Source organism: Jaculus jaculus, chromosome 16, assembly GCF_020740685.1.
Source record: "Jaculus jaculus isolate mJacJac1 chromosome 16, mJacJac1.mat.Y.cur, whole genome shotgun sequence".
Taxonomy (NCBI): Eukaryota; Metazoa; Chordata; class Mammalia; order Rodentia; family Dipodidae; genus Jaculus; species Jaculus jaculus.
The window spans coordinates 36617394-36639125 of record NC_059117.1 but is presented as its reverse complement, the minus strand read 5'-3'; the positions used below and the strand labels follow the sequence as shown (position 1 = coordinate 36639125).

At 36.6% G+C, this 21732-nt stretch overlaps 1 protein-coding gene across 1 annotated transcript in view; it reads right to left on the bottom strand.

The window, feature by feature from the left end:
• Stk31 (serine/threonine kinase 31) overlaps window positions 1-21732 on the bottom strand; it is a 107111-nt gene that overhangs the window by 30024 nt on the left and 55355 nt on the right. Inside the window, exons 12-21 of the mRNA XM_045135938.1 lie at window positions 13237-13416; window positions 12429-12545; window positions 11360-11479; window positions 9930-10061; window positions 8090-8191; window positions 5942-6022; window positions 2786-2911; window positions 2050-2175; window positions 1818-1904; window positions 616-765 (exon numbers count right to left, since the gene is read on the bottom strand). Coding sequence (XP_044991873.1) covers window positions 616-765; window positions 1818-1904; window positions 2050-2175; window positions 2786-2911; window positions 5942-6022; window positions 8090-8191; window positions 9930-10061; window positions 11360-11479; window positions 12429-12545; window positions 13237-13416 — 1221 coding nt within the window. The remainder of the gene's footprint in view (window positions 1-615; window positions 766-1817; window positions 1905-2049; window positions 2176-2785; window positions 2912-5941; window positions 6023-8089; window positions 8192-9929; window positions 10062-11359; window positions 11480-12428; window positions 12546-13236; window positions 13417-21732) is intronic.

Below are 21732 nucleotides of genomic sequence, written 5' to 3'. Positions count from 1 at the left end.
CTAAATAAAAATGTCCAAGGTTACCAGATTTCTAAAAATGTACATTATTAATCAAAAACAGCCACATGTAAGTTTAGTCTATGTAAATAGAGAAAAGCACCCACAGAAGGAGTTTTCCTAACAACTGAACATATCCTGATGATAATAAAACGAATGATCAGGGCAGGAAGGAGGGCTCAGTGGTTAAAGTACTTGCTTGCAAAACCTAATGGCATGGGTTTGATTCCCTAGTCCCCACATAAAGCCAGGTGAACAAAATGAAGCATGCATCTAGAATTAATTTGCAGTGGCAGGAGATCTTGGCACACGCATCCCCCCTCTCTGTCTCTCTTTCTCTATGCTTGCAAATAAATATTTTTAACAAATGAATAATCAATGTCAGTGTCACTCTGTATATCAGGTTGTTTTGTGGTTAATGTTTAAATACACATACTTTTCTATGTGCTTGTTTACCACCTAGTGGACAGCAGATAACTGCTTATACTACATAACACACCTTAACTGAAAAGGACAAATCCTGTAATAAATCACTAGATTGTGTGTTGAAGTACTGAACTACTGCCTAATAAGATTAAATGGAGTCTATAACCTACTTGTAGTACCAATGAATATTACCTCAGATCTAGTGAAGTCAAAATCTCCAACGATTCCTTGTTCACGATTCAAAGCAAACACATTGTTCTGATGAAGTGATCCATGAACTATGTTGGCATTGTGCAGTGTACGCAGGCCTTGGGCAATGCCTTTCATAACTTTTAAAGCTTCCTGCAGATTAAGTACACAGAAAAAACAGACATTTTTGTACATGAATATTTCTCTATTGAATGCCTATTCAGAATTGAGTGAAGCTTCCTTCAAGTAAGCCTTTACTAAGAATATAGCACAGCTGGGTATGATGGTACAGGCCTTTAATCCCAGCACACAAGAGGCAGTGGTAGTAGGATTGCTTGGGTTCAAGACCACCCTAAGATCACATAATGACTTCCAAGTCAGCCTGTGCTAGAGTGAGACCCTACCTCAAAATACATACAAAAACAATATAGTGTAGAGAAAGGATTAAAGAAGGCTAAAAGAAGACTTAATTATGTATCTGATAACCATCATGAGTAGCATGTGCACTCATATCAGCACATCACTTACACTCTCACACACACGTGTATCTCTAATACAACTTAGAATATAAATAACTACCACATGAAGCAGCTACAAAAGAAGAGAATGAAATGGTGTTTCTAAGTAGGAAGAATCAAGGGCCTCATTTATTATCTAAACTGACAATGATAAAAATTAAAGTTGCCACTTAAGCACTTACAAAACCAAATATTATACGAGGTAATTTACATATACAGCATAGCAGAATAGCTGTAAGCTTTGGTTTGGAGCTAGAATGAATGTTCAAGTCCCAACTCTCTCTCTCTCAGGCTATGGGACTCAGTGTAAGTCAACCCTAACCCCTCTCAACCTCTTTTTTTGTTTTGTTTTGTTTTTCAAGGTAGGGTCTCACTCTAGCCCAGGCTGACCTGGAATTCACTATGTATTCTCAGGGTAGCCTCAAACTCACTGTGATACCTTTACCTCTGTCTCCCAAGTGCTGGGATTAAAGGTGTGCACCACTATGCTTGGCTTCAACCTCATTTTTTTTCATCTGTATAATTAATTAGATAATCTACACCAAAGAGCTGATGAAACAATGGAATAAAATAACCTATCAAAATTTCATACAACATAACATGCTATATGACTTAAATTAATAACAAGTGTTAAATATGGTGCTATTTTGTCATTTAACACATCCATGAAACAGTGTTTTTACTCACTTCTGAAGTTAATGGCATACTGGCTTGAACTGCACTCAGGCTTGCCTTAGGATAGTATGGGACCATCAGATAGGCTATGGGATCAGACTAAGAAGCAAAACAAAGACTATAATCAAAAATTAAAAATTCTTCAACATATTTGTAACATACACTGATTCTATAAAGTAACTATTGCTTTATAGCAAAAAGAATGAATACTTACTACTCTAAAACATGAACATAAAACCTTTACCTTACACAGAAATAAGAACATCAAAGGCAGTAACCCAGACTCTTCCTTAGCTTCTCTCCAAGCTCTGTGATAACTAGCTGCTCTCTGAATCACCCTGGCTTCTGTATCAACATCCACAGAATAGCCCTTGAACCAAAAAATAATAAGAACCACTGGTTAATTTCAACATTAAAAAAATCCCACTGTTTATATGTTACTCCAACTTAAACAGAATAAATTACTTTATGTAAGTAATATCACATCTAATTTTATATTTTAATTTTATAAGTATGTTTCTATATACTTTGAATGCTTCCATTTGGGGGAAGAACAATTCTACCTGTAGCTTACTACACATCCTGAAATGTGTAGCACCTATAGCAAATACCATCAATTTAAAGACCTTCGGATAATCATTACCCGTGTTCCAGATCATAAGATAAAACTCAGCAGTACAAGAGACTGTATTGTCAACACAGCTGAGTTTTCAAATAAACACCTAAGAAAACTAATAATTTTAAAAGGCTATTGGACAAAATAATAAATTAAAAGTTAAATTTATTAAAGTAAATTCTAATGAAGTCAGTACAGTAGGGAAATGAGAAACTTCAAAGATAAAAAAAAAGTTTTAGCACAATCTTCATGCCCGTTAATATACTTTAGAAAACAAGGGTTATTTTTTCTTTTCCTGGCAGCCAGTTTTGCCACCACACCCTTTCTACTTCTGAATATTTCATAGATCAGAACTTATAAGTACCTTTAAAAGAACTGCCTGCCCATTAACTTCAGAGCATACCAAAGGACGCTTGCTGCTGAGTTCCTTCATGGGTGCAGCATCAAGAAGATCTCGTTCCAAGCTCATAGTGAGGAGACCACCAGAGTTCTAGGCACAAGTTGTTATTATAGTAGGACAATCAAAAATAAAAACTCTCTTAGTTAACTAATGTCATTAGATGGAAAAACTAATAAACATTATCATAGCTTTATTTTTTTTCTAATTTCTGATTTTTTTTAACTCCTTCCACCCATGGTATGATTACCATACATGCAATCACTACTATAATTTTAGAACACATTATAGAGATGGCTGAGATTAATCAGACATGATTCCAAGGAAATCTGTTTATCTGAAAAAAAAAACACGTTTATTAAAATAATGATAAAAATCTAGTTGAAGAATTGTAGTAAGAAATCTATTACTATGAAATAAATTTTTTGTTTGTTTTGAGCTCGGGTCTCACTCCTACAAAGGATTTCTGGGCATACACTTCAAAATTATGTAAACATCTTAAAAGTCATTGAAGGCATCCATGAACATTAGTTAGTCGAGTGATTTGTCTGGTTAATTCCAATAACGAATGAGACTCTGGCATGCTAACTAGTTACGAGACCCCCGAGGATTCAAATTTTTATAGCCATCTACAATAAACAAAATTATCATATTTTAAAAATTAATTATGCCATATAGACTTACTATACTACATGAGATACAGTGAGATAAAACCATAATATATGACTTGGAAACTCTAATCTAGATTTAAACAGCTGTTAAGAAACAAATATACAAGTGTTTTTCAGTGGTATTTTTAAAAATATTTTTGTTTTTATTTGAGAGAGAAAGGGGGGGGGGAGAGAATGGGTGTGCCAGGGCCTTCAGCTGCTACAAACTCCAGAAGCATGCGCTACCTTGTGCCATCTGGCTTACCTGGGTCCTGATGAATTGAACCTGGGACCTTTAGGTTTGCTGGCTAGCACCCAAAACTTCTAAGCCATCCCTCCAGCCCAGTGTTTGATTTTTTGAGACAAATTCTCTCACTTTATTCTAGGATGTCCTGGAACTCAGTACATTGCACCCAGGCTAGCAATGGAAATCCTCTTACTTCAGCCTCTCAAGTGCTCATATTATACAAGTAAGCTATCATGCACAACTCACACACCATTTTTAAATCTTTTCTGGAAATACTTAATAATGATTGTTTATAGTTTTTGTTGTGTGGGGTTTTTTTGCAGTGCTAGAAGTGGAGCCTCAAAATCGATACTGCCACCCCCAATTAAAAAAAATTAATCTTGCCTATTTATAGGGATAAACTCACATATTTATACAAACATCCCTTCTATACTATATTTAAGGTATTATCAAAGTCTCATGTAATTCAGGCCAACACAGAATTCTTCTGCCTCTACCTCACAAGTGCAGAATTACAGATGTGTATCCTGAAGTCCAGTTTATGTGGTACTGAGAACTAAACTCAGAGCTTATATATGTTAAGCAAGCATTCTATCAACTAAGCTATATTCTCAGCCCTATCTTAATGACAATCTTTTTCTCTGTATGTGTGTATGTGTGTACATGCACGTGTATGTGTATGTGTGTGGGCCACGTGTGCATATGTGTATGCAAGAGGTTGATATAGGATGCCTCAATCACTCCCCAGATTTTACTTACTGAGACAAGGTCTCTCACTTGAACCTAATGATTAAGCTAGTCTACCTTGCCAGCATTTCCCAGAGACCCCATCTCCACCTCACAAATGTTGGGGCTTTAGACAGGCCACCATACCCACCCAACATCTACTTGAGTGTAGAGATCCAAACTCATGGCCCATGCTTGTGCAGCAAACATGCTTTATGCACTGAGTCATCTCTTGATTACAATCTTAATGAACAAGCAGAGTTGGCTCACTGTAAGTATGAATTCTGTTCCCAAGGATCCAAGCAGCTGGGAAGTAAAAATAAACAAAATTGCCTGCACTGGATGTGTACAGAGATTCTGTGTCATGAATTCCCTAAACATTATATGATAACTAACTTACATAACATTTGTATTTTCCTGGGTATTATCAAAATTCTAGAGATAATTTAAATTATGATATGGGGGCTGAAGAGATGACTCAGTGGCTAAGGTGCTTGCCTGCAAAGTTTCTAAGGACCCAAGTTTGAGTCCCCAGTAAGCATATAAAGCCAGATGCACAAGATGGTGCATACATCTGAACTTCATCTGCGGTGGCTGGAGGCCCTGGCGTGTCTACTCTATTGCCTCTTACTTTTTCTGTCTCAAAAAAATAAATTATATATTTTTAATTATGATATGGGGAAAGCAGAGCATGGTTCTGTACACCTGTAATGCAGGAGGACTGTGGAAGAAGGATCACGAGTTCTAGGACAGCCTTAGTTACATAACAAGACAACACTGTCTCAAAAAAAACCCGAGAACCAGCCAGGCGTGGTGGTGCACACCCTTAATCCCAGCATTTGGCAGGAAGAAGGAGGAGGACTGCAGGGAGTTCAAGGCCAACCTAAGACTACATAGTGAATTCCAGGTCAGCCTGGGCTACACCAAGACCCTACCTCGAAGACCCAAAAGAAAAAAAAGAACCAAAACCGTCTGTGGGAAACTACACATGACCTACATTCAAATGCTGAACTGATAAAGAACTTGTACATCTCAGATTTTTGTATTCCAGGTGAATCCAGGAACCAATTCTATGTGGAACACTGCACCACATCTGATTCTTCATCCCTACCAGGCAATAGACTCTGCACTGAAAGCCAGTTTCTCAAAATTATGCCCTACTCCTCTTCTAATATGCTCATCTCCCTGTTGAACAGGAGCTAAAATTTGGAAATGAGCTAAATTTTCTCATTTCAAAAAAACAAGTAACTATTAAGTGTGATGCAATATCCTAACTAAAACTGAGAAAAAGACAAAATAAAGGAAACCAAGGAAATTAATATAAAAATTGAAATGTATACTATTCAACAGTTTGAGATAGTCTTGAAGAGACTTTAATAACAACTTATCAGAAGCATTGTTATAAAAAGAATACTACAATTAACATGGACACATAAACCCAGCATGGTCACTTGCTTACATTCTCTGCATCACAGTAGTCCACAGGGCTTCAAAGCTTACCATATATTTAAGTAATTCTATTTCAGGATGGAGCAGAGGCAGTTCAGGGAACCATCTTTGGGTCAGGCTACTCAGCTTCTCCTAAAGTTAAAAATATTTTTATTGCCTATCAATGTACATTCAATTGGAACATGTTGCTCTTCGGGAAAATATGCCAGGATATGCCCTTTTATAAATTATAATATATAATTGTTAATTTTGACTTCTACTTTAAGAAATACCAAGAAAGAAACAATCACATCAAAATGAACAGGTATGAAAATATAATTTTAATAATAAAACTTCCATCATTCTTAAAATATTAGAAATATAGTAATACTTTAAAACAGTGACCTATTTTACTTAAATCATAAAAAGTTTGAAAGCTTGAGATATCTTAAAAGTATGTTGCCCTACATAAATCACTTAAAAATGTTTTTGTTTATTTTTATCTATTTATTTGAGAGTGACAGACAGAGAGAGAAAGAGAGAATAGGCACACCAGGGCTTCTAGCCATGGCAAACAAACTCTAGATGCTTCCCCACCCTTGTGCATCTGGCTAACGTGGGTCCTAGGGAATCCAGCCTCGAACCAGGGTCCTTAGGCTTCACAGGCAAGCACTTAACTGCAAAGCCATCTCTCCAGCCCATAAGTCACTTTCAAACAAATGAAAAAAGTGAAAAATGAAAGGCACACATCACATTTTTACTAAGTAAAACTTTTACATGTTTACCAAATTTTATCCAAAGATTTATAAAATATTATATGGTCATATGAATTTGGTAAATAAAGCATGACATTTAAAATGCCTGTTATTTACATAGCAATTTTTTTTTTCAATTTTTACTTTCAAAGTACTCTTTTAAGTTTTTCCTCATAATATTCCTCAGACATAAATTGCAATATTCTGCCAAGTGTCATGGCACACACCTTTAATCCCAGCACTCAGGAGGCTGAGGAAGGAGGATCAGTGTGAGTTTGAGACCACCCTGATACTACATAGTGAATTTCAGGTCAGCCTGGGCTAGAATAAGACTCTACCTCAGAAAAACAACAATAAGAGGCTGGAGGAATAGCTTGGCAATTAAGGCACTTGCCTACAAAGTCAAAGGACCCAGGTTCAATTCCCCAGGACCCATGTGAGCCAGATGCACATGGCACATGCATCTGGAGTTCATTTGCAGTGGCTAGATGAGCTGGCATGCCCATTTCTCTCTCTCTCTCTCTCTCTCTCCCCCTCTTTGTCTTAAATAAATATTTTTTTAAAAACAATAATAATAAAATAGTATTTCTCTTTAAAGAAAAATACACTGGGCTGGAGAGATGGCTTAGCAGTTAAGGCGCTTGCCTGCAAAGCCTAAGAATCCATGCTCAATTCTCCAGGTCCCATGTAAACCAGATTCACATGTTGGCACATGTGTCTGGAGTTTGTTTGCAGTGGCTAGAGGCCCTGGCAACCCATTCTCTCACTTTCTCTCTCTCTAATAAAAAAAAAAGTAAAAAGAAAAATATACCAGCTGATTTTCCTAAGGACACAGAAATTATAAGTACAGTGCAGACAAAGATATAGCTTCATCCTAAAACAAGATACCAGGACACTTTTATTGTATTCTTAAGTAAATTTTGCTGCTAAATTAATGTTTTATTGCAATATTATACTAAAATAATGTTTATGTAAGAGTATATGAGGAAGTTATTTCTGACTTGTGTTTAAAACAAAAGTATGTATACTATAATCTCAACTCTAAAAACAAAACAAACATAAAAAAGGGCTAAAGAGAAGTCAAATTGTAACTATTGTATTATCACTAAGTAAGAAAGTTACAAATGTTTTCTTTTGTAATAATCTGCAACTTCACATTGGTCAAGTATTAGTATGACAGTACAACAAGCCCATAGGACTTATGATTATAATATCCTATCTCAATTAATTTTTTATTTGTTTTTGTTTTTGAGGTAGGTTTTCACTATAGCTCAGGCTAACCTGGAATTCTCTATGTAATCTCAGGGTAGCCTTGAACTCAAGGTGATCCTCCTACTTCTGCCTCCCAAGTGCTGGGATTAGAGGCATGTGCTACCATGCCTGGATTAAATTCAATTTTTAAGTAAAATTTAATTTAAAAAAATTTAATACCCCCATAAAGTTTTTTTAAAAATCAAATACTTACATATTCCTCCCTTTCATGATAAATTTCTTGAAAGACACTACTGCGAAGCTGTATAATTTCTTGTTTTATTTTCTCAATTTCAGATCCATCATGATCATCAGACTATGACAAAGAAAAATGTTTTCATATGCTTTTTAAGCCAGACTGAAAACAAATCCTCCACTATGAATTAATACAATTTCTATAGTAAATCATTCTGTGTTTCTATGTATCTTTTAGAACCTAGCACATATCCTCACAGTTGTTGAATTAACTTACAGTTTATCCTAATACTAACTATATAAAACGGACAAAATTTGCAGCATATATTTTTTAATTTGCTCTAGATTTTCTCACAGTTAAAATAAATTAGGTTAAAATATACACAAAGAAGGATGGGTGAATGCATAAATTATCTACTGCTGGAAAGATTATGCAGGATATAGAAATCTTACATATTATTCCAATTAACTTAAAAAAATTGTTATTTTTATTTTTTGAGAGGAAGAGGCAAAGAGAATGTGTGTGCCAGGACCTTCAGCCTGCTGTGAACAAACTCCAGACAAGTGCACCCCCTTGTGCACATGTGCAACATTGCACATTTGCATCGTTGTGCATCTGGCTAAGTGGGACCTAGAGATCTGAACATGAGTTCTCAGGCTTCACAGGTAAGTGAATGCCTTAACCTCAAAGCCATCTTTCTAGCCTTCCAACTAACTTTTAATCAAAAAGTCACCTTAAAAGTTATAATAACTGGGTTGCTGGTGCACACCTCTAATCCCAGCACATAGGAGGATCATTGTGAGTTCCAGACCACCCTGAAATTACATAGTGAATTCCAGGTCAGCTTGGTCTACAGTAACACCCTACCTCAAAAAAACAAAAAAATAAAAAGGTTGAATATGTTTTTTCATATTTACAACCATCCTATCCTGAATGTGTCCCATGTCATCAGATATATTTTTCCAGAAGCTGAAAGTTCAGACTAAAAACGCCTTCCTCATGTCCCAGAATATAGTAAAATTGGAAAATCCTTAAAACACAATTAGTTCTACAGTATCTCACACTCTGCTCTCAGTTAAGTACTCAGAAGAGGAAGAGAGCCAATCAAGTTGGATTAAGACATAATATAGATCCTTTCTGCAAATGAATCAAATCCTCCAAAGTACACAGAGAATTTCCTGATCATTCAAAGTTTCAAGCCTAAAGAAGGAAGGTAATCAAAATTAGTAGCAGCCTAATCCCTGTTGTTTTATTATCAAGTAAAAAAACTGAAAGGATAGGATGAAAAAATATTCAGCTATAAAATAAGAGGTAACAAAAGAGAACCATGATTTTCAAAACATTTTATGGGTGCATAGAATCCCAGGAGGCTGAGGCTAGAGGACTGTTGAGTTCAAGGCTAACCTAGGCTATAGAATGAGGTTCATATCAGCATGGAATAGAGTGAGACCCTGCCTCAAAAAATATGTGCATACACACACATATGTATGCATATATTTGAGACAAAATTCTATCTTTAGGAAAATACTATATCATGTATATATAGTAGTTGTATTACAAGAGATAGTCTAACAGTTCAAATAAAAGTTTTAAATATTATTTTAAAATATTCATGCTACTAAACCAAAATGGCATATAAAATGCTTCCAAAGAATATTTAATTACATGGGAAAATGTTAACACTACCATCAATGTAATCTTGACTTTATTTACATATACAGAGATATGCACATAAAACAGAAAGTAAATATAATGCTCTCTGAAATTAAAGAGTGTGTTTATGCATGACCTGTATCAACAGAGCCAAGATAAAATGAGTACAAAGAGAGACTTCAGTTAGAAGTAGCTCATCCCTTACTTCTTCCAAATTATTCTTCTCAACCAATTTCCATCTCAGTTGAGCTTTCAAGCCTTTGAGAATCTTCTTAATGGAGAGCAAGCGATCCACACTGGGGCTCTTATTTAAACAGTCAATGATCTGATTTTTAAACTAAGTGAGAGAAAGTGTTAGCATATTTTCCAGCACATGGGGCAGTAACATTTACTGAATAGTCACTGAGTAATCATTTATTATTTTTCTAAGACTCAACTGAGTTCAGAATGAAATATGAAGAAGATTCTATAATTTTCTACAAGATACTGCTACCAACTGATATCCTAATTATCTGCAATTCTGTTTAGAAGAACATCCATTTCAGCACTCACAGCAGCAAAGGAAAAACTGAGCATTTCAACTGAAGCAACCTTTGCTGAGATAAATACTGACTGAGATTGCTTGTGAGAACATAAATTAAAATACTCTTTCCCAAAGTGGTTCAATGCTATGTATCAAGATTGAATAATGTTCACTTTTTTAAATGTAGTGTTATTTATGATAAAAACAAAATAGGGGCTGGGAAATGGATCAGTCAGTAAAGCACTATAGGGCAAATGTGAGGCCCTGAGTTTGGACCCCCAGTATGTATGTAAATGCCAGCCAGGCATAGCAGCCATTTGTAATCTCAGGAAGTGGAGTGGGATCACCAGGTCAAGCTGGCTACATAGACTAGTTGAATCAGCAAGATCTAGGCTTAAGTAAAAGACCCTAACTCAATAAACAAGATGGACAGCCATCACAGAAGATACCTAACATCAACCTCTAGCCTCCAAACACAGATGTGTGCACACAAGTATGCAAATGCACCTGAACACACATGCTCACATGCACATATATGTGCAAAACAATAGAAGTTACCTCAATGTCCAACATGTAATAGGGTTAAATAATGCTATACACTTACAAAGAAATAATAACTCAGTCACTCCCAAGGACAGCACAGAAGAATCATTTATCATGTATTCATAATATACTATAAAATGAAAAAATATCTTCAAAAATAGCTTACAAGACAATCGAAATTTTGCATGTGTGCAGCTGTGGATACATGTACCCATTCAAAAAGGAAGTACTATGAAACTCTTAATGTAACAGGATAAAAAGTAAACCTTTTATTTCTTATCTGTATATAGCAAATTTTCTACAATGAATCTGTATAAACAGTGTATGACAAGGATTCTTCCACATACATTTAGAAAACGCAGATTTAAGACAACTACAACACATACAATCAAAAAATACCATTCATACATTACAGTGGATTCATTTATATACCAGTTAACAATGGTTATACCATCTTTCTAACAATGCTAATTAACTAATAAACACACTATCAAACCACTTGAGAAATTTTTAATTAATAAAAAATAGAAAGTACCACTTTATAAGAATAACAGAAAGCAAAATCCAACCTCAATACTATCTTTGTACTTGGACAGCACGGTGGTAATGAACCTTTCCTCAGAACGGATCTTCTGCAGTACTTGACTATATGTATTTAAAATGATCTCCTTGTCTATAACACCTTGCTCCTAAATGAAATCACATGAACAGTGAAAATAGTTTAAAACTTTGTAACAATAAACTTCAAAATGGTATCTCTGAAAATTGCTACTTTCATTTCAATTTCTTGAAGATAATTTTCCTAGACAAAAGACCAATATTAAATATGTTCATATGCAAATTATTATTCTTATTATAATACATATAACTGTATTTCTGAAACTTGCTGGAGTGAAATATTAACGGAATCAGGGAAACAAGTATTCTAAATAGATAAACCAAAAAATACATGAAACTTTAACACTCTAAGTTACTTTTAGAAATCGAAACAAGCACTTCTAATATCAAGTCTGGCAAAAACCTACTAATTTTCCTAAAAATAGAGAAGTCATATAAATCATAATATATTTTATTGCACTATTAAATAATATTGCAAAGAAGAAAAGAAATAGCATTACCACTAAGAAAGTAAACTGAATAACTAACTAGGTAAAAGTATCCATAAGTAAGTTTTACAAACTTTGGAAAGCAGTAGTAGACTCCTGAAAAAGATGACTATAGATATAACAACAGACCCAGTTATTCCCTTACTGGGTATCTACCCTAAAACCATTAAACCACAGGCCAGAGAGATTTGCTCAACCATGTTTGTAGTGGCTCAATTCATAATAGCTAAGAGCTGGAATCAACCCAGATGTCCATCACTAGAAGAATGGATAACTAAGATGTGGTATATCTACACAATGGAATTCTATACAACAGTAAGAAAAAATGACACAATGAAATTTGAGGAAAAATGGTTGAACCTGGAAATGATCATTCTCAGTGATTCTCAATTTGATACAGCAATACAGATTATATGCAATGAAGGCCAGTCTTTATGCTGTCTAGCAAGAGAAATCATATTACTAATACTTTCCAAGTAGTACAAGACATTCCATTGCTTAGAAGGAAGCAATAATAAATATCAATACTCACAATTAGAGATATCTCCAGCTCTTTGCAGACACTTGACTCCGTCCTCTCTAGAATTTCATCAATATTATCAACTGTGCCTTCTAAAGTCAATGATTCTTCCAAAGACAGATCAAACATCTTATTTACAAAAATAAAAACATGTTGTAAATCAATTAATTTTCAATTAGCAGCCCTTACACCTGAAGCAGAGCAACAGACTGCATCTTTGACAGTGAAAAAGTATGATTACAGGAAAAAAAAAAAGTACTCATCTTCATCAATTTGTATCCCAAAGGGGAAATGGACATATTCATAATATACCTAAGGAAAATCAATGGTTTAAGACAACGGGTCAATCCAAATAAAAAGAAATAAAAATCGGGGCTGGAGAGATGGCTTAGTGGTTAAGCGCTTGCCTGTGAAGCCTAAGGACCCCGGTTCGAGGCTCGATTCGCCAGGTCCCACTTTAGCCAGATGCACAAGGGGGTGCACGCGTCTGGAGTTCCTTTGCAGAGGCTGGAAGCCCTGGCACGCCCATTCTCTCTCTCTCCCTCTATCTGTCTTTCTCTCTGTGTCTCTCGCTCTCAAATAAATAAATAAATAAAAATTTAAAAAAAAAAAATAAAAATCGGGATTTTTTGTTCAAGCGAGCATTTTTTTTTTTTTTGACAATGAAAGGAATAGTCAGACTAAAACCTTCACTGTTCCATGACAATTTTAAATCTAAGGTAGCAGCAGATGTCCGTCCTTGGACAAGAAAGAATATAATTACAATACACACACTTCCTGTTTTGTTTTCCTCTAAGAACTCTACTGAGCAAGACCTTACCTTTTGACTGTTCTGGAACCATGCCACAAGAAGCTGCAGAGAAGTCTCTGTTTCTCTCCTAACATTGGTAAACTCCTCTCTTTTACTACACTGCCAATCATAAAATGTTCCAAGTATGTCTTCAGAATTTGTTCCTTCTTTGGCCTGTCCATATACTGCTTCTAAAGAGGCTGATAAGTCCTACAGAGAGAAATATTTATTAAAGTTTATTAACTGTATGTTAGCTAGGTTTTGAGCACTGTTGGGATCTGAGATAGAAATACCAATATATTGAATCCCTACTCTTTAGAGTCCTGTAATTAAAACTTAAAACCTAATAGAGATGAAAATACAAATCTGAAAGGTGATTGAATTTGAACTATAATAAAGTTTTTAAGTGAATTCACCATAAGTTTTATATTCTGAAGTTTTTAAGTAAGTGGAAATTATCCTCTTTTTTTCTGGCTTTAAATAAATATCACTGCTGTTTGTCCTAACATGGAAGTTTCCAAGACAGCCTTCTAGGTGAACATAAACTACACAACAAAACAAGCAAGAGATTCCAAGTACATATATATGAATTATTAAGAGACTAGAAGAGACAAGGTAGTCAGCCAATAGTCTGCTGGCCCTTTCCATGAATCAAACCCCAGGAATGATAACAGGACCATGAGGAAGGCTTAACAGATACAAGAAACTTTTATCACAAAACTCTGAGAACCCTCTTGGAAAAGAAAGGGTAATTGGTACTTAGCACTAAATGAATACAGTGTATGAATGTGGATGAAGGGCTGTACCTCAGTATCATCAAATAGCTTATAGGTAAAGAAAATTTCCTTCACATGACTACTCTTGTTCTTTCATTAAATGGGAAAGGAGCTACACCACAAAGAGGCAAAGCAGTCATAATGAAGACCACAATAGAACACAGATGAAATAAAAATTGACAATCAGAGAAATCACAAGTTGCTAAGAGCTAGACTTATAACACACCTACCAAGGCTTAGGGAACATTGTTGAAGAGGGAGCAAAATATTCTAAGAGCCATAGAGTGGAAAGGAACATCCAGAGGACTGCCCCCCACCCATAAGTGACTGACTGCTACATTCATAACCTATAACCCTATGGTGAATACCAGAAACCCCACTAAGGAGGGTCCTTGGTGAAATGGGGGCAGGGAGCAGAGAATATAATAGGATAATACAAAGGGAATAGAACCAACACAGGAATTGTACATACAACAAAGTATAGAACCAACACAGGAATTGTACATACAACAAAGTATCTAATTAACAAAAAATTTGAAAAATGCTAATAAGGACAGAAAAGCTGGCCAATCTATGTATATTCTCTTTCCTTCTCTTAGCTCCTGAATATATGGCAACATTCAAGGCAGTTATCCCTGGAAAAAATGACTGAGGTAATGGGAAGGGGAGATTTACTGAACATTAAAACCATCTAGGAAGAGGCTGGAGAGATAGCTTAGTGGTTAAGTGCTTGCCTATGAAGCCTAAGGATCCCGGTTCCAGGCTCAATTCCCTAGGACCCACATAAGCAGATGAACAAGGTGGCACATGCATCTGGAGTTCGTTTGCAGTGGCTGGGGGCCCTGGTGCACCCATTCTCTCTATATCTGCCCCTTTCTCTACCTATCTGTCTGTCGCTCTCAAAAAAATAAATAAAAATAAACAAAACCATCTAGGAAGCCAGATGTGGTGGAGCACGCCTTCAATACGGACACTCAGAAGGCAGAGGTAGGAGGATCACTGTGAGTTCAAGGTCACCCTGAGACTGCATAGTGAATTCCAGGTCAGCCTGGACTAAAGTGAGACTCTACACTGAAAAAACAAAAAACATCTAGGAGAGAAGCAAGCAGGAAACAGCAAAATCCAGGTTACAACAACAATACAGAAGTTCTACACCCTGAAAAAGAGCCCCATTCTATTCCTCAAATACATCTTAAATATTAAAACAATGTTCTAGGTTTTCATTCTTCCCCAGGTCCCTCTATCACATTATCTCACTTACACACAGAACTAATGTAGTTTATATTCCCAAGAGAATATGGGAGCATCAGAAAAAGGGGAGGATTAAATGTCTAAGTAACATAAGTAGTATGAAAGAAACACAATAACCTAAGACAAACTAAATAAGCTACCTTTAAAAAGGAACAAATCAGTAACAGACTCCCAGGTAATAGTTAAAACTCAAAATAAGCATAAAATGTTTTCAACAACAAAAAAAAGAACATTGGAAACACAATCAGATACTTACAAATAGTATTTTTAGTATTGTTTATTTATTTGCAAGCAGAAGGAAAGAGACACAGAGAGAATGGACATGCCACAGCACTTAGCCACTGCAAAGGAACCACAAATGCATGCACCACTTTGTGATTCCGGCTTTACGTGACCACTGGGGAATTGAACCTGGGTCATTAGGCTTTGTAGGTAAGTGCCTTAAGTGCTAAGCCATCTCTCCATCCCAGTATTTGTAAATAATAATAACCAACTAAAGACATAAGCTATGAAAGAAATAATCTTAGAAATAACACAATAGATTAAATGACAGAAATGATACCACTGGAGAATCAGGTGGTGAGCTAGATGGTTAAGTAAAGGCCTGCTCCATAAAGATAACAACAGGGACTTCAAGATAAAAAAAAGAAAAAATAGATTAGGGCTGGAGAGATGGCTTAGCGGTTAAGTGCTTGCCTGTGAAGCCTAAGGACCCCGGGTCAAGGCTTGATTCCCCAGGACCCACGTTAGCCAGATGCACAAGTGGGTGACACATATGGAGTTCGTTTTCAGTGGCTGAAAGCCCTGGCGTGCTCATTCTCTCTCTCTCTGCCTCCCTCTCTCTCTCTCTCTCTCTCTCTCTCTCTCTCTCTCTCTCTCTCTCTCTCTCCCCCTGTTGCTCTCAAAAAATAAATAAATAAAAATGAACAAAAAAATTAAAAAATAGATTAATATAAAGAAGTAGCCAGACATGGTGAATCATGCCTTAAATCCCAGCACTCAGGAGACAGAGAAAGGAGGATTGCTATGAGTGTGCAGAGAGCCTAGGACTACACAGTAGAGTTCCAAGTCAACCTGGGATAGAGTGAGAACCTACCCCAGAAAAAAAAAAAAAGAAAAGAAAAAAATATAAACACATAGTTTGGATGAGTGGATGGATGGATGGATAGATATAAGTTTAAATCTGACATCCTAGAATGAAAACTGGATGGAGGAAAAAGGCAGTATTTATCAAAATGCTTATGAAATATTGCCTAGGATTAAAGAACAATAATAAACCTCAAACTACAGGCTAGAAGGATGGCTTAGTGCTTAAGGCACTTGCCTGCAAAGCCAAAGGACTCAGGTTTGATTCCCCAGGACCTATGTAAGTCAGATGCACAAGGTGGCACATGTGTCTGGAGTTCATCTGCAGTGACTGGAGACCCTGGTGTGCCCATTCTCTCTCTCTTTCTCTCAAATAAATAAATAAAATAGAATATATTTTAAAAATTTTTTTATTTATTTATATATTTGAGAGTGACAGAGATAAGGAGGCAGAAGAGAGAGAAAAGAGAATGGGTGCGCCAGAGCTTCCAGCCTCTGTAAACGAACTCCAGACATGTGTGCCCCCTTGTGCATCTGGCTAATGTGGGTCCTGGGGAATTGAGCCTCGACCCGGGGTCTTTAGGCTTCACAGGCAAGCGCTTAACCGCTAAGCCATCTCTCCTGCCCATAAAATATATTTTAAAAGCTTAAGCTAAACCAGTAGTGGTGAACGCCTTTAATCCCAGCACTCAGTAGGCAGAGGTAGGAGGATCACTGTGAGTTCAAGGCCACCCTGAGACTACATAGTGGATTCCAGGTCAGCCTGGGCTAGAGTGAAACCCTACCTCGAAAAACCAAAATAAGTAAATAAATAAATAAATAAATGAAAAATAATAGGGACTAGAGCGGCTAAGGTACTTGCCTGAAAAGTTAAAAGAACCCAGGTTCAATCCCCAGGAACCACATATACCACATGCACAAGGGGGAGCATGCAACTAGAGTTCATTTGCAGTGGCTAGAGGCTCTGGTGCGTCCATTCTCCCTCTCTCTCTTCCTGCCTATTTCTGTATCTCTCTCTCTCAAATAAAATAAAATAAAAAAATAAAATAATAAAATAAAATAAAATAAATAAAATCTCAAACAGACTTGGATTAAGTCAAAAGATTTTAGTACACTTTAAGAACAAAATCAAGAGAATTTTTTTAAGCATCCAGGTGGAAATCACAGAATAATAAAAATTAAACTAGTCCCAATACTTGTAAAAAATAAGATGAGCATAAGTAATTATTGTCAAAGGAATAAAGGAAAAATAGCCTTCGGAGTTAACATTTTAAAGGAAGTTCAACAACTGGTTACATGACAGCTTGAAGAAAAGACACCATTGTAGGGAGCCAATGCAGACGCCATTACAAAATGGCGCTGGCTTCCTGCCAGTCTTTAAGTAAACAACTCCACTGCAGGGGGCTAATGCAGATGCCATTACAAAATGGCGCTAGCTTCCTGCCAGTCTTGAGGTAAACAATTCCTTATTTGGGCAGCACCTTGTCCTGAGCCTATCCCGTGGCTCCTGTTTGGGTGGGTGAGCCTATGGCAGCCAATCAGCAGGCGCCCCATAGTATTCTGCCCTATAAAAGCAGCTACACTCCTGCACCCCTTGCCCCTCGCCATCAGCTTTCCTGTTAACCAAGAGGCTCTCCAATAAAGTGTGATCAAGAAGGATCTTCGTTTGCTGGTCGTTCTTCTCCTGCTGGTCAGGGGGTTCGCCGCACACCATGAAACACTGGATACCTTATATAGAAAACTATATAAAGGCCTCTTTAAAAGCATTCCTATATGAAGAAAGCTAAGAAACATCAAGAAAATTCTGAATTGCAAATGAGAAAATATATCATATTTAATTAAGCTATCATATATAATGTAAATTTCATATAACCTAAGTATAGAGTGATCATAAAGTCTACAGAAATGTACAAAAGTAGTATAAGCCTTAACATCCACTTCCCACTCATATAAAGACTCACCCCAGGCAACTTACTGTATTACAAGATCTATTCTTCATTAAGCATCTTATAAAGGTGTACCATTTTTTACGTGTTGCAACATATTTGTACCTTTTCAATGTTTACACAAATACTTTTGTGTTCTGAATGCCTACAGTATTTACAATAAGATGTAAGCACTTGTAGCAGCCTATGAGCAACAGTCTATCCTATATAGGCCTAGGAGTGTACTGAGCTATATCATTTGTGTACAGGTACTCTGTAATGTTTGCACAAGAATTAAATTGCCTGACAATATTTCTCAAAATACTGCAGGTTTCAAAACAAGAAAAAATATTTTAGAAAGGAAAAAGGGAAAAGAACAATATATATGTTAATATGTATACTCCTCAAAATATATCCCTTTCATTAAATGCTGTGTGACAGTATACAGCTAGAACCACATACCAAGAAAACTAAGAATATGTTTATTTTTTGAACTTATAAGGAACAGTGACATATGTGTGGGTCACAAAAGAAGCATGAATATATGTGTAAGAAATCAGAAATCATGAGTTTTAACTTGGCTGACCTTCATTTTAGAAATGTTTCTTAAGTACCTGAAAAACATAAGCTACTTCTCAGCAAAATAGTTTAATATTCTGGTAAGCTAGGAGCACAGCAAAAATAAAAGACACAAAGGTAAAAACTCTCTAAAGACAGGTTAAGCATCCTTCTTTATGTCCTAAGATAATGGAAACCACAAGTGTTTACGATGTTGGAAACCTGCAAATACATAATGTGAGATATGTTAGGAACAGAATCCAAGTCTCAACCTTAAATTCATTTATGTTTTATAAAACATCTTATACCCATAGGCTGAAAGTAATTTCAAACAGTACTTTTACTAATTGTGAACATGAAAACTTTATCTGCAATGAACCATCAGAAAGAAAGAGAGTCATGATCTCAGCCAAAATGTAAGAGCAATCTGTGGTTATGGGGAGTCACAATCATCCTGAAGTGTGGATTTATAAGTTACTGATAAGCTACCATTTTCTTTTATTTATTCACACATCAGTATTTAACAGTATTACAACATACCATTTATACCATGAGTAGCAGCATGTTAGGGTGACAAGGCAGCATGGGAACATCACCACAACCCTGCAACAGCTATGAAGAAATCCTTCACTGTGATGCCATGCTAAAATCAGAAACGAATGAGACAGCAGGAAGTGGGTCATCTAAGGATAAGAGGGCACTCTGCTGGATGACTTATTTTTAAAGATATTTCCTCCTGGCACCTGTCTCTCCCTGATTTTATAAGCTGACAGGATTTCTTGTGTAAAAACAATACATAGGAGCCATGCCACACCAGCTTAGGGAGGGATTTAAGCAAAACCACAGCAAAATACACTCTTCTTCTGAAAAATGAAAGAGAATAGGTTATTCTTAAAACACTGGGGGGGAAACAGGAGAGACCAAGATCCACCAGAAAGGAGGAAAATGGTCAGAATCCTACTGAGGCGCTTGTGGCCCACCTATCCTCACACCCACTGAGCACCGCCCCAGCAGACACACTAAGCAGCAGCAGCAGAGACCAAACGAGGCGATTTTTCAACCCCATAAGCCTCCTTGCAAAGTCAAGAAATCTGAAGTTAAGACAAAGGAGATCAACTAAGGAGCCTCAGAAAGGTAAACAGGTGGGACTGCATGAGCAATCCAGGCTTCTGCACTCTCCCATCCCCCAACCATAAGAACCCTGAACCTCCGGCATTCAGGCCCCGGTGGCAGCTCATCCACCAACACAGCTGATCAGAACTTCAGCTCCACAGCACAACATGGAGGGATAGAGGTTGGCACTCAGCATTGGTAAGATTAGAAGCCACCCCAAAAGGTAACAAGCCCGCCTGACCAAAAAAATAAATAAAAACAGGTACATAGGCCTACATTGAAAGAGCTAAGTCTTTCTTTTCCATCTCAACACAGGTTATAGGTAACACAGGTTATAGGTTACATATTCTTGGCTGGCTTTACCACTTTCAAGTAAACTGTATTTGGGGTTGAATATTATTACCTTTGATGCTTTCAGATTTATAGGGCCTTTGTCTTTTGCTTCTGTCACTACTGGGGGAGACAGGGTCTGATTTCGATCCAGGCTGACTTGGAACCCAATTCAGAACAGAAATCTCTACCCAACAGCTGACAAGATTAAGGGTGTAGAACAATGCACACCCTTGGGAAATTGGACTTATAAGACTATCTGTTTGTTTTAATCCCCACAATGGCATACTCTGTGCTGGTTTTTATTGAATGTTTATATTGCTCAGCTGAAGTTTAGAATTTGTCAGTAAATTGTTCCACCCAGTAAACTAGAATACTTGCAAACTCAACACCTAGGATTACTTCTGTGGCTGGATTGGGGTACAAGAGCTACACCTGGCACCGTGAACCCATATGCTGAGGGTATATAGAGGTGAACTGCCACCTCTGAGAACACTGCAGATAAGTAGAAAACCCAAGCATCAAATCAATTCAGGATGCAAAAGTCACTATATGATAATATAAGAAACTAAAGAATCAAGACAGTCCCACCAAAAATTATAAATACATCAGAAATGATCACCATGACACTGTTTTAGATGAAATGCCTGACAAAGATTTCAAAGATAATAATGGTATCTCTGCTCAAAGAAATCAAAGAAATGAGGGGAATCAAAGAAGAAAACAAAGGATTTAAGGACGAAAACAAACTTCTGAAAGAGAACACAGGAAACCACCTTAATGAAGTAAGGAAGACATTACAAGACACAAGTAAGGAAATAGAAATACTGAAGAAAAACCAGCTCTGAAGAAGACAGTCAATGAAATTTAAAAATAAATAAATAAATAAATAACCTCTGTGAAAAGTCTCACCAGTAGCACGGATGAAGGAGAGAACAGAATATCTAAGCTAGAAGATTAGGTGGCATATCTAATACAGTCCAACAAAGAGAAAGACAAGCTAATAGCAAGGTTTGAATAGGAATTTCAAGATATACGAGACACTAAGAAAAGATCAAACATAAGAATTCAGGGCATACCAGAAAGCCAAACATCATATATTCTCTCTCATATGTGGATCCTAGCTACAAATGATTGGACTTCTGTGTGAGTAGGAAGAAAACTCAGTAGCAAAGGCCAATAAACTAGAAAAGAGATAGAAAGGGAAGAGAAAGGAAGGGAGGGGATATTTAATAGGATGGTATTGCATATATGTAAGTAGAAGAATAGAGTAATGGGGCTGAAAAGGCCCAAAGAGAGAGGTCAGGGGAAGAGATTGGAGGAAAGGAAAGGTGAAGGGAGGGCTAATCAAAATTTAAGAGGATATAAATAAATCATATGGAAACCTACTTTTTTATACAATGGAACACTCAGGAGTCATAGATTGTTACTAGAAAGTTTTCAGTGCCAGGGATGAGATACCTTCCAGTGAGTTGTTGGCCAGGGAG